This window comes from Trachurus japonicus, chromosome 6 (assembly GCF_045865225.1).
Source record: "Trachurus japonicus isolate A0001 chromosome 6, Traja_1.0".
NCBI lineage: Eukaryota > Metazoa > Chordata > Actinopteri > Carangiformes > Carangidae > Trachurus > Trachurus japonicus.
The window spans coordinates 31,021,110-31,034,719 of record NC_140912.1 but is presented as its reverse complement, the minus strand read 5'-3'; the positions used below and the strand labels follow the sequence as shown (position 1 = coordinate 31,034,719).

Genomic DNA, 13,610 nt, shown 5'->3' with positions numbered 1-13,610 from the left:
GTCATGGTCACCGTCGCTCTGCTGCAGGTCTGGACGTCGGCAGCTTCTGTTTCTCGGCTGAGGAGGATTTCACCGACTGTTTGCTGGACAACAACGTGCAGCTGTTCCTGACGACGGACAGAGACGAGGCGTCGCAGGCGTCGCAGAAAGGTGAGGAGGCTTTGTCTCTTCTTCACCGCCACCACGTCACCACGACGACGCCACGTTTTCACAGCAGGATGATTAAAACTTCAAATATGATGAAGTTCCCCTCCATTGCTAACATATTGGTAATGGATTGATCGTGTATCGGGCTGCAACTAATGATTATTTTTGTCATCGATTAATCTGTTGATTATTTTAAACGATTAATCGATTAGTTGTTTGGTCAATAAAATGTTAAAAAATGCCAAATCAGTGTTTCCCAAACCACAAGACGACGTCCTCACATGTCTTGTTTTCTTCACAAACCAAAGAGAGACTCAGTTTATTGTTTGTTATTGTCATAAAAGGAACAAAGAAACCAGAAATATTCACATTTAAGAAGCTGAAATCAAAGAATTTGGACTTTTTTTCTCTTAAAGGGACAGTTCAACATTTTGGCAAATTGGCCCATTGCCATAATCCCTTATTAGCAGTAGGTTTGTTACCTTTAATTGTCAGTGCAGAGTTGTTTTCGAGGTAAATGCAAAACCGCGGATGCACGTTGCCTTCAGGGACAGTTTTTCACCAAGCAGTCTCTGCATTTACCTCTAAAACAACTCTGTCTCATAACGTCTGTTATTATCTCATAGCGTGGTGAATGTGCAGGTCACAACTTGTCCACCAGAGCGTTTTGGAGTTGTTGGATTGTGTATTTGATGAGTTTGATGAGGGAAACCAAGAAATCCCACTACTGCTATGACTATAGGGATTATGGCAATGGGCCAATTTGCCAAAATGTTGAACTATCCCTTTAAAAAAACTACCCATCTGATTATTCGATTATCAAAATAGTTGATGACTAATTTAATAATCAATTGTTGTTCGATTAGTTGATTCATTGTTGCAGCTCTAATCATGTATTGACGGTGTATTGGTGAGTGTGGTGTCAGAAGGTGAATCCTCCTTGTCCTCGGTCCAGGCGTCCTCTCGGCGCTGTTGGACCAGCAGACGGCTTCCTGTTCGTCTGAGCAGCTCAGAGTTTTATTCTGTGGCGACGCGGTCGTCCAGCCCGACGTCAGCCCGGCGTCGGCGTGTCAACGGGCCGCTCAGGTAGCTACTCGCCGCCGCCGCCGCCAGCTGCCTCTTTCATCAGCTCTTGTTAACCTTTCCCATATTCCATGTTATAACCTGTTTGTATACAGTATAAACTTGTCTGTATACGACATCTACTGCCTGTCCTGGGGGAGGGATCCCTCCTCTGTTGCTCACTCTGAGGTTTCTCCAGTTTTTCCCTTTTAAAGGACAATTCCAGGTGAATTCAACTCGGGGGTGTATGTTCCTATCATTTTAGGTCTAAAAGAAGGAATGTGAAGATTTGCAGTTTAACTCTTTCACTGCCAAAGACGAGTTATCTCGTCTTAGCGAATCCAAGCGTAGTCTGCCAAAGACGAGATAACTCGTCTTAGCGTTTTTTTAATGGCAACGCCATGCTGAATGTCTTCCCCTACTCCTCTGTGAAGATCAGACTTGTATCATCAAAATAAAGTGCAGAAAAACACATTTGGATTGAGAGATGTAAAAAATATAGCGTGTTTTTCCCCCCCTCACGGAGCGGAGCGGGTGTCTGACTGCAGCGGCGCCGCTCCGTGACACTCTGGCCGCCGGTGAGAGCTTAGGGGGCGGCGGCGGGGCTCATGGCGGCTCGGCAGCTCGTCGAAGCTCCGTGCAGCTCCGTGATACAAAGCACAAACGTTAGTAACAACAACCCCGTTGATCGCTCGTCGTTAGTCGTCAAGAGCGGAAAAGTCGCCAGATTTTGCGAGAAATCACTCAGATAGCAGCTTGAAAATCCCGCGATCTAGTGTGGATGAGGAACGGACGGCGCCGGTGAACGTGACGAGAGCTAAAGATGGTGGGAGTGTCTGTTGTGAGCTACAGAGACTGTCTGTGGCTGAGTTCAGGGGGCACGTCAGCCAGAGCTGCTGTGTGTGTGTGTGTGTGTGTGTGTGTGTAGATGTGTGTGTGAGACAGAGAGAGTGAGTGAGACCGCTGCCTGCTGACCAGAGGAAGCTGGATCTGATCTAAAGCGCCGTGTTTCGGCTACAAAAACCTGTCGAACTGATCCGCGCACGCACGCACACACACACACACGCACGCACACACACACGCACACGTACATGCACACGCACACGTCACGTACGCACACACACTAAAAAAAGGAAAGAAAAAGTTGTAACTCAAAGAAAAGAAGGAAAAAAGGCTGCAGTAGTGTGTGTCAGTAGCTAAATGTTTTGTCTTTTGTCATCAAAAGTCATTTGTCAGTGTTGATTTAGTTGTTGTTTACAAGAGAACAACTGTACAGATGTTGAGGCATCACTAAAGCAAAATATAAAGGAGCCAATTGTACTGGTTCACCTGAAAATGACAGCCGACACAAAAACCTCTTTTTCTCAAGATTTTGGTGCCAAAATGGCATTTTGGGCTAAACTAACCTATATTCAACCGCCAATTTCACAGGACTGGAACAAGATAGAAACAAACAGGTTTTTTTTGCTGGAAACTAGAGACCCTCATCTTTCCTTTGATGGGTTGAATGTGTATGTAGTAACAGTACATAATATATGGTGGGTCTACGGAAATCAGCCAAAAAGCTGGAAAATGCCTGGCAAGCTGGAGGATGCTGCTGTGAGAATGGCTGGCAGTCAAAGAGTTTTTTTTTTTTTTTTTTTTTTTTAATATTTTATTTATGAATTTTCAATATAATAAACAATAAACAAGACAACAGACGAACTGTGACATTATAAAAAAGCACATCACTAGCTCAAAAGAAAATAAACATAGACAAGTAGACAGAGAGAAAAAAAAAAAAAGAAGAATAATAAAAGGGCCCTGCTCAGAAACAGTATACCTTGACATATAGAACGTACCAGGTATTATATAAAAATCAAAAACATGGGGTTATGTTGACAAAGATGAGAGTTAAGTGTTACTTTTAAGTCAGTCTTGACAAATGTAGAAGAAATGGTTGCCACATCCTATCAAAGGTTGCAGAGCTGAGAGATACATTGTGTCGAATCCTTTCCATATGCAACAAATTAGTAATTTCTGAAAGCCAGGCCTTAAAGGAAGGTGCCTCGTCACTTTTCCAATGAGATAAGATGTTCCTTTTTGCAATGACCATTCCATATTGTATAGTTTTACGGTGCAAGTTGGTGAGCATAGAAAGGTGTCGAGAGCCACCTAGAATTGCGGTGAGAGGATCTGGAGAAATAGTACAGTTATATACCTCAGAAAAACATTTGAAAATATCAGACCAGAATTGATTTAATTTGGGACAAAACCAAAATAGATGGCCCAGAGTTCCCTCCGCTGATTTACATTTTGAGCATATTGGGGATATAGAAGGGTAGAAAGAGTGAAGTTTAACACAAGAGTAGTGTAGCCTGTGGATAACTTTAAACTGAATAAGTTGGTGTCTCGAATTGATTGAGCAGCTGCGAATGTCACCAAGGTAAGTTTCCCAGTCACTGTCACTTATTGACAGAGCTAAGTCTTTTTCCCAAGCCTCTTTCAAATGGTGGGATGAAGTCGGGTTAAGTGAGTTAAAAAGGTTGACGAATCGTGAGGTAAGTCTCTTAGAGTCGGGGGAACGATTCAGAAGAGTATACAGTTCAATGGGAGCTGGTAATGACTGAAAGTGAGAAATGTTTTTACGGACGAAATCTCTAATCTGTAGATAGCGGAAGAAATGTGTATCTGACAATGTGAATTTCTCTTTCAGCTGAGTAAAGGTAGCAAAAGTCTTATTGAGATAAAGGTCCTCAATGGTAGTGATACCCTTATTCACCCAGAGCAGAAAAACGTTGTCCGACAGTGAGGGTGGGAAACTGTGGTTTCGGTAGAGAGGGGTGGAGGTGGAGATTTCAGGCAGGTTAAACGATTTCCTTATTTGGTACCAGATTTTTAAAGAACTTGTAACTACGAAATTATTTCCAGGATTGGATTTAGGCGGCTGAGCTGAGGAGAAGAGGAGGGCAGGCAAAGAACTGATAGGGAGACTCTGTTCAATTGCAAGCCATGACGGGGTGGAGGCATTAACATTACCTTGTCGTGGATTTTGCCAGTACATTAGTACTCTACAGTTCGCAGCCCAATAGTAGTGGCAGAAGTTTGGTAAACTGAGGCCACCAGCTGATTTGGGTTTGGTTAAATGCTTTTTAGAGATACGATGCGCCTTGAAACCCCACACGAAAGGTAAAATGAGTGAATCTATTAATTTGAAAAAGGATTTGGGTAAGAAAACAGGTAGGTTCTGGAACAGGTAGAGGAATCTGGGAAGAGTAACCATTTTAATTGCGTTGACCCGACCTATAAGAGATAATGGTAGCAGTCTCCAGGATTCAATATTCGATTTTAACTTATCAATCATGTCGAGGAAATTCAGTTTATAAATTAGCTTGGGGTCTTTAGGAATTGTAACTCCTAAGTACTTGATTTTATCATAGACAATTTTAAATGACAAGTTTTTAAGAAAATTTGGGTCCAGATCACCTGTGAGCGGCAAGAATTCACTTTTATCCCAATTTACAGTGTAGCCAGAAATTTCACCAAATTTTTCAATGAGTCCTAATAAGGGGGGGAGAGAGACTTCTGGGCGAGACAGAAACAGAACAACATCATCCGCGTACAGAGAGATGCGATGGTCTACTCCTCCCAAAATTAAAGGGGCAATAGAAGGGTGATTCCTGATACTGATAGCCAGGGGTTCCATAGCAACAGCAAATAATAAAGGGCTGAGGGGGCAGCCCTGTCGGCAGGATCGTTGCAAAGTAAAGGCAGGAGATCTGTTGTTGTTGGTAATGACCGAGGCAGTGGGGCGAGCGTATAGCATTTTGACCCAGGAGGCGAAATTCTCCCCCAAACCAAACTCCTTAATTGCAGATAAAAGGTATGACCACTCAACTTGATCAAACGCCTTTTGAGCGTCAAGGGCGAGAACGGCAATTTTAGAATCTTTGCTAAATTTAGTGTACATAATATTCAGCAGACGCCTAACATTAAAAAACGAAAATCTACCTGGAATAAATCCAGTTTGGTCTTCATGGATAATATCTGCAATACATTTATTAAGTCTCTTTGCGAGGATTTTAGTAAACACCTTAAGATCACAGCCAAGGAGTGCAATGGGCCGGTATGAAGAAGGGTCTGTCTGGTTCTTCCCTTTTTTCAGGATCAAAGAGATGTTGGCAGAGTAAAGCGTTTCTGGGAGCAGACCAACTGAAATAGAATAGTTAAACATTCTTAACATAAAAGGAGCTATAATGTCTAAGTATGCTTTGTAAAACTCAATGCCAAATCCATCTGGCCCGGCCGCCTTTCCATTAGGAAAGGAGCGAATTGCCTGTTTAACTTCCTCTAATGTAATGTCTGCATTTAAGTCTGTTTGTGCTGAGGGACTCAATTTAGGCAGGTGGAGAGTACGAAGGAATTCAGAGATATGTGATGTAGCAGTGGTGGACTTTGAAGTATAAAGATCTTCATAGAATTCACGAAAGGATTCGTTAATTTTCTCAGGATCTGTGGTAGTAGTTCCCGTTTTGGTCTTAATTTTGTGAATTGTTCTGCTGGCCTGGATGTTCTTGAGCTGGCGAGCCAGTAGTTTATCTGGCTTGTCAGCTAATTCAAAATGCTTTTGTTTTACTTTTAGCAGCATTAAGCTGACACGGTCAGAAAGAACAGCATTATATTTCGACTTTAATTTGATTATTTCATTAAGCTTGGTTGGAGAGGCTGTCGCCCTGTAGTCTTTTTCTAGTGGTTTGAGTTGGGCTGTGATATCTGCTAATTCTTTCTCCTTATCCTTTTTTATTTTAGCTTCGTGGGCTATAATATTTCCTCGTGTAACAGCTTTAAAGGCCTCCCACAGGGTGGAGTCATTTACCTCAGATGTGTCATTTTGATCAAAGTATTCTGTTATTTTGTTGGCTGTTTGCTGGCGGAATTGAATGTTGTTAAGTAGTAAAGGATTGAACCGCCAGTTGAACGCAGCTTTAGTTCTACCAATATTGATTTTTAGTTCAACAGGGCTGTGGTCGGAGATTACAATATCATGATATTTGGAGGAGATTACATCCGAGGTCAAAATGGCGTCAGTCAAAAAGTAGTCAATTCTTGTATATGATTTATGAACGTTAGAGAAGAAGGAAAAGTCCTTATCGTTTGGGTGTTGCAGTCTCCAGATGTCAACCAGGTTCATTGACTTAACTATATTATTAAGAGCAATACTGGCGTTAGAGGGACTGGTGGGGCGGGTGGAGAGTCTGTCAAGAAAGCAGTCCAGAATTGTGTTAAAATCTCCACCTGCAATTAAGTGAGTAGATGATAAATCCGGGATAAGATTGAAGACTTTCCTAAAAAAACCGGGGTCATCGAAGTTGGGCGCATAAATATTCAAAAAGGTTACATGTCGTGACAGAATGCGACCTGACACGATCAAATAGCGGCCGTTAGGATCAGAAATAGTTGAAATATGTTCAAATGGAACATTCTTTCTGATTAATATGGCTACACCTCTAGCCTTAGAAGAAAAAGTTGACTGGTATATCTGAGATATCCAAGCACATCTCAACCTCCATTGCTCATTATGTTTGATATGCGTTTCCTGCATAAAAATTATATCTCCAGATAGTGACTTTAAATGGGAAAAAACCTTGCCCCTTTTTAAATTAGTCCTTAAACCTCTGACATTCCAGCTGAGTAATGTTAAGCTGCCACCGTGTGGTGGGGTGAGAGGGTCATTAGCAACCATAAAAGGATGATAAGTATATGACCACGTAACATATCCAAAGCATAATTAGCGGGGTACATATTAAGAAGAGCAGGTAAAAAAGAAAAAACAGGAAAACATACAGATTAAATCCCTCCCCCTGTCCCCCTCCCCAAACGAGGTGGGACGAAAAAACCATGAACACTGAGAAACAGCTAGACACTGCAAGAAACCGTCGAGCTAGAATAATACTCCTGACTAAAGCAGAGAACATAACTATCTCCACACTCGTGTGAAAACAAAAACAAAAACAAACACTTACGTATTTAGCGGTTAAATAAAACTCAATTCTTGATGAGACTGAGAAACATTAGAGTACCACTAAAGTGTCTTACACAGGTGACTGGGAGCGGCAGCAGGCTGAATATTCCCTGGCCGGGGGTACAGCTCACTCCGCAGCGGCGGAGGATGTGATGAATCTGTCTATGAAAGTCTCGGCATCCTTGGCATCCTGAAATATTTTCTGCTCCGTACCGTAGTTGAAGGTCAGTCTGGCTGGAAAGAGGAGACCGTGTTTGACCCCGGCGTCCCTCAGTTTCTTTTTTGCTCCATCAAAGGCGCGGCGTTGTTCGGTGACTTCAGGTGAGAAGTCCGGGTACACGCTGATCCTGGCACCGTTGTAGGTCAGCGGAGCATGCAGCCGAGCGAGTTTCAGGATTTTCTCCTTCTCTGGAGGGTGATGAATTCTGCCGATCATGGTGCGTTGACGTCCGACTGCGGGTGGACCGATACGGTGCGCCCGGTCAACTTTGAGTCCGCTGGTGAAGTTGTTGGCTCCGAGGAGCTGCGGCAGGAGCTCAAACTGTGTTGGGTTGCCTTTCTCAACTTTTTCTGGTAGGCCAGTGATTTTAATATTGCAGCGTCTAGATCGGTTCTCGAGATCTATTAGCTTACGTTTAGTTGACTTATTGATTTCCAGTAGCTCCGTGCACTGTTTCTCCAGATCTGTGATGCGGGACTCGTGGTCGGCTGCAAAGCCCTCCAGGTCGGAGATGCGTGATGTGTGGTCTGCCAGGGAAGTCTGGACTTGGTGGAGTGTGCAGTCGAGCGTGTTAAATCTGGTGTTCATGTCTTCGTCCAGTTTCCCAATGGCAGCCATGACGCTAGCCAGCGTGGGCTGAGAAGTTGAAGGTCTATTGGTGCTAGCAGTGGTGGTACCTGGGCTGCTAGCCGGGCTTAGCTCGGGGCTAACGACCCTGACCGTATTCATGGCAGGAACTGTCTTTACGTTTTTCTTCGGGTTTGAGTTCGGATGCGTAGGTTTCTCCTTAGCTTTGTTTTTGTTGGAACCGCTCATAGTTAAGTAAGTGTTGATTTTTAGCGAGTATTTAACGAGAGTGTGGAGGAGCTACTCGAAGACACGACTACTCCATGCGGCGTTCACTAGCGCCCCCCGGCAGTCAAAGAGTTAATTGCTCCTGTTTTGTGGTAGATGTGTCTGTCCCCGCATCGCCACGGCAGCAATGATGGGAGCGGATGCAAGTTCTGCTGTTTAGGCTGTTTACATCCCTCAAAGCCGCAATTTTTTTCCAGACAGCGTCAGATGGCTACTCAAACATGCACCGAGAAGTTTATTTACTTCAAGCAAGTCGACATGTTTGTAAAACTAGATCTAATTCAAAGTCTCCCGGAGTCTCGTGCACGGTGTGTTCAGGTGCAGTGGGAAAGCTACCGTTTGTGTCATAAACACAGGAATATCAACTCTTGACTTGCTTCAAGTTAAAAAAACTTATCAGTGCATGTTTGAGTAGCCATCTGACGCTGTCTGTGGAAAAAAAATGCGACTTTGAGGGCTGGAAACAGCCTAAACAGCGGAACTTGCATCCGCTCCCATTCATTGCTGCCATGGCGATGCGGTGACAGACACAACTACCGCAAAACAGGAGCAACTAAAATGCAAATCTTCACATTCCTTCTTTTAGACCTAAAACGTTAGGAACATACACCCCCGAGTTGAATTTGCCTGGAATTGTCCTTTAAAAGGGTTTTCCATGGAGTTTTTCCTCAGTGGATGTGAGGGTCAAAGGGCAGAGGATGTTGTTATGATGGGATGTGAAGCCCTTTGAGACAAACTGTTTGTAAAAACGGGCGATACAAATAAAACGGCCTTGTCTGGTCGTCCTCTGCTCTGACCTGGAGGTTGCGTTCACTGTCTCTCTCCTTTTGCAGAGTTTGTCGGCTCGGCTCGGCGAGATGCGGCGGAGGTTCGGCATGGTCGACAGCCCGCTCAGCTTCGTCATGGTGACGGCGCGCGGCGGCAGAGAGAGCTGCTGCGCCGCGCTGAGGACGCTGCGGTCTCGGGGCGTCGGGCCGGACGAGGCGTACTGTCTGGCCGGGGCCCCGAGGGGCCCCATGCTGTCGCTGGTCAGACCTCATTTCCTGCTCAGCGACGGCAGCCTGGAGGAGTGATGACATCACAACGTCGCATGACCTCACAAAGAAACGTTCACTGTGTCTTTAAGAGAAAGTTCAGATCGTCAGTCTGACTGAAGGTCAAAGGTTCAACCTCAGAGTTTCTGTTTATTGTTCATGATGAGGTCACTGATCGATGACCTCACGTCTGAACTCAATGCTGTTTGACTCTGATTCACTTTCACTGTTCGTCTATTGATTGGTGATTGGGCTATTGATGAGTTCAGGTCTGATCAGGTTATGATCGGTGTTTGGTTTAAGAGAGAATTAACTCTGAACTCAGAAGATTTTAGGTTAAAGCTTTAGGAAAATCAAAGAATTGATTATTATCGACGTTTTAGTGTGAAGGTCGTCACACACAGATGGTTAAACCCAAACTGTTACATTTGTTGCAGAGAGATTAGAGATTATGTATTTTATACATGAATAAAATATTAAAAACAGCTTTTGTGTCTGTTGGTGTGGTGTCTTGTTTTGACCAGCGGGGGGCATCATAGGCGTAACTTTGGGTTAAACATTGTGGGGTTAAGATCTCTGCCCACATGAGGATTTTTTTTACATGTCACTTTGTATTAATGACAAGGGGTGGTGTGATATGTTCATACAGCCTATGTGGGAATGCCAAAATAAAGAGGTAGATTAACCTTTTCCTTTTTATTAATGTAAAGACCAAATGTGCCTGAAATCAGTTTTCAGATCAGATAAATCCTACCAGCACATTTATTTTGTGGCGTCCTCCTCTAGCTTTACCTCCTACCAGCAAACTAGCAACCAGCCACACATCGTCAGATTAGTAAAGATAGAAGAGGAAAAGACGACATGCAGAGCTAACTTGGAGCTAACGTCCTGAGAGATGGGACTGTTTTTTTCACAGTGGGGCTGTTTGATTAGATGGTATTTCTGGGTGAATAAAAACTACATGAAATTGATTGCGTATTCCTCTTTCATATTGTCTTTATTGGTAACCATTTTATAAAAGCAAGATATAAGCAATATAGCAATATATATTTCTTAATTATTTCACATCAAATTATTTACAGGACAGAGATGAATACAGTTTAATAATGAACTCAGCGGCATGTTAACAGAAAAAATCCTTAGCTGGTAGGATTAGTAGCTCATCAGCAGCAAATGCAGTAATGATTCAGTAAAACCACAAAGAAAAATAAATCACATGTAATTTATTTTATTATTTTATTATTCAGCGTATACAACATTGTTTGTTTCCAGTTGTGTTTATTGTTGTGTCTGTTTACCTGCTCACAAACAGCCTGTAAAGTTGAACATGAATCATCCATCTTTAAAGGAAGAGGAAGAAGTTTACAAGAATCATTGAGAAAATATTTTTAAAAAATCAACTGATTTAATCCATGAATGTGACAATGTGAGTGAGAGACAGAGACAGACATGTAGAGACTGAACTGTCTGTTCAACAGTGAGAAGGTTTCTGTGACAGGAGGAGACTCTGATTCACTCAACACAGAGACACTGAGGAACCAGACAAACAGACTCTAAACCCAGGATACAGAGGTTGAGTGAAGGTGGTGTTGAAGGTGTAGAGGTGGATCAGTGAGTCAGAGGAGACTCTGTAGAAGGACAGAGAGCCAGCAGGACAGTCCACATACACTGCTACTCTGTTAGAGACAGAGGAGGAGGAGGAGGAGGAGGAGGTGATGTCTGTCCGTCTGCCATTGTGACAGACGTAGTAACGACCATCATAGCACTCCAGACTCCAGGACTGATCGTTCTGTCCAAACAAACAGTCATCACAGACTCCTTTCCTGCTGATTCCTCTGTAACTCACTGATATATAAACGTCTCCTCTCCACTCGACCTCCCAGTAGCAGCGACCAGTCAGACCAGTTGAACACAGCAGCTGAGGCAACAGGTCAAATCTGTCTGGATGATCAGGATATGACTGATGCTCCTCCACACGTGTCGCCTTCCTGTTGTTCTCAGACAGTTTGATGTTTGTGTTCACTGTGTTTGTGTCGATTGTGAGTCGACAGGAATCTGATGGAGAGAACAAGACACAGCTGCAGTTATTGATCATGTGATCAGTTATTGACAGTTTGATGAAGACTCATGACGTCAGTGATGTGACAGTGTGAAGATGGTTGAATGTGCTGCTCAAAGTTTAGTTCGTTTAGTTTATTTATTTATTTATTTCATTCATTTATCGAGCATAAAAACAAAAAATAAAATAAACAATGACAATACTGTAACTCTTGAATGAAAGGGGGCAGAAAGAAGCAAACTTATATTGTCTACCCCTTGTTTCAAAGAATTAATTCACAAATTAGATAGTACCTACATCCAAGCAAAGAAGAAATGGAAGAAGAAGAAGAAAAACATCAACAAACAACGTTTACAACAAAAGTGACATAAAATAAATTGAGCGGCTGCAGCCCAGCTACTCATCATCTTAATACATTTCTATTAAGTGTTGACATGCTACATGCAGTATAGACACATATATAAATTTACTATCACATGCGCACATATACACATAAATACATAAACACCAATATCTGTATAGAAACCCATACAAACAAAAATTTTCACACATACATGTACACACGCAGACACTTATGCACATGTGTGTGTATATACACCTTTACGTGTGGTTTTATTACATTTACACCAGGTCATATTTCTGAAACATGTTATTTTTTTAAATAAGTAAGTAAAAATAAAGTAAAAACACACTTACATCTCCATGGACCTGGTGTCAACCATCGGCCTCCAGCAGGCTGCACCCTGAAAGGAGGAGGGGGGTCAGAGCAGCACGTTCTCTGTCAGCATGCACACATGGACATTACATGGCTCTCACACACACACTGTTTTATCACTGTGTTCACATGGAGGCTGGTATGTATGGATGAACACTGAGCACAGAGAAGAAGGAGCTGGAGTCTTTATCTAGTGATGATACAGAGCAGGAGGAGACGAGGAGGAAACACTTCATCATGTGATGTCACTTCAGTGTCAGACACACACTTTCACTCAAACTGCACAGTGATGAAGACCCAACGGGTGGCACTAACCAGCCGTGCTATACCACAATGCACCAAGGCAGAAAAGAAGAAGAGTGCAGCTGTGAACAGTGGATGGTTTCAGTGTTTGATGAGGAAGGAAACACACTCAACATGTATGTTAGAGCTCAGTGAAACAGAGAGTTTAGTGAGAAACACTGAGTGTGAACACAACTTGTGTTTGTTTGAAGAAAACTCCCCAGGAAGCTGAAGAATGAGGCTGTGAGCAGGTTTCCACAGGAGCCACAGCAGCAGTGAGTGGATGAAGGAGCTCTAATAGAAACCATCTGATCACAGTGACAGGACGGATCAGGATCTCATGATCAATGACTCTGTTCTTCTCTGCTCTTCACACAGATCAGCTGCAACACACTGACTCACTGAGATCAGTCACATCATGTGGAACAAAGCAGCCGTCCTCAGGACCAGTCCTGAGCTCCATCAAACCTGTCCACACATTTTTACTGGACTTGAAGTCAGAGTCCAGAGGAAGCAGAGAAACTGTAGAGCAGAGAGAACCAGGCTCAGCTCAGAGCACATGGACTCAGACAGGAAGTGAAGCTCCAGCTGCTGGAGACTTTCATTAAGGAGCCACTTTGTGGCTTCATCTGATCTGGAGTCAGACGTGTTTGAGCAGCACACACAGTCTGAAAACAGCTGTTTGATCACACACACATTCAGCCACAAACACTGATTATTACTAGGGCTGTCCCGATTAATAGACCTAATTGATTACGCCGATGACGTAAATACGTCGACACGTGAAACATACCGTTGAGTTGTTTCTGATTACGTCAATGACGTAAATACGTCGACAGGTACAACACACTGTCGGGTTGTGAACCATAGACAGTAACACGCGCAGCCGAAAAACATATGCTGTACCACAGCAGCACCACGGCGATGAACGAGCACCTGAAGCTCTAATATCGTTCCATTCATTCATCTCCGCATAGCGCGGCTCTTTCGCCGTTATTGACGCTATCTCTCTCTCTCTCGCTCTCTCTCACTCACACAGAGAGAGCGAAGGGCGCATGCAGCAGTGCGCCGGTAAAAGCGAAACTCATACGGTCCAATCGCGGACCTCCGCGCCCCCCTCCCTCATCGGACGATCAGACCACCCACCGCAGTCTCCTCGTAAACCAGGGGAAACACTGCTTCTGCTGCTTTATGTATCCATAGATGTAAACACGTCCTCGTGTTGTCTTTTTTTT

The 13,610-nt window shown here is 43.5% G+C and overlaps 3 protein-coding genes across 3 annotated transcripts in view; 1 reads left to right on the top strand and 2 right to left on the bottom strand.

The window, feature by feature from the left end:
• Positions 1–9,660, top strand: part of LOC146986446 (cytosolic 5'-nucleotidase 1A-like) — a 15,529-nt gene extending 5,869 nt beyond the window's left edge. The window contains exons 4-6 of the mRNA XM_085780233.1: positions 28–150; positions 1,103–1,233; positions 9,119–9,660. Of these exons, the coding sequence (XP_085636359.1) occupies positions 28–150; positions 1,103–1,233; positions 9,119–9,358 (494 nt within the window). The 3' untranslated portion in view covers positions 9,359–9,660. The remainder of the gene's footprint in view (positions 1–27; positions 151–1,102; positions 1,234–9,118) is intronic.
• Positions 1–13,610, bottom strand: part of LOC146986424 (protein NLRC3-like) — a 478,141-nt gene that overhangs the window by 40,282 nt on the left and 424,249 nt on the right. The gene's annotated exons all lie outside the window — the stretch shown is intronic.
• The window catches only part of LOC146986445 (protein NLRC3-like), a 31,314-nt gene continuing 28,325 nt past the window's right edge, over positions 10,622–13,610 (bottom strand). The window contains exons 10-11 of the mRNA XM_085780210.1: positions 12,075–12,121; positions 10,622–11,374 (exon numbers count right to left, since the gene is read on the bottom strand). Coding sequence (XP_085636336.1) covers positions 10,836–11,374; positions 12,075–12,121 — 586 coding nt within the window. The 3' untranslated portion in view covers positions 10,622–10,835. The remainder of the gene's footprint in view (positions 11,375–12,074; positions 12,122–13,610) is intronic.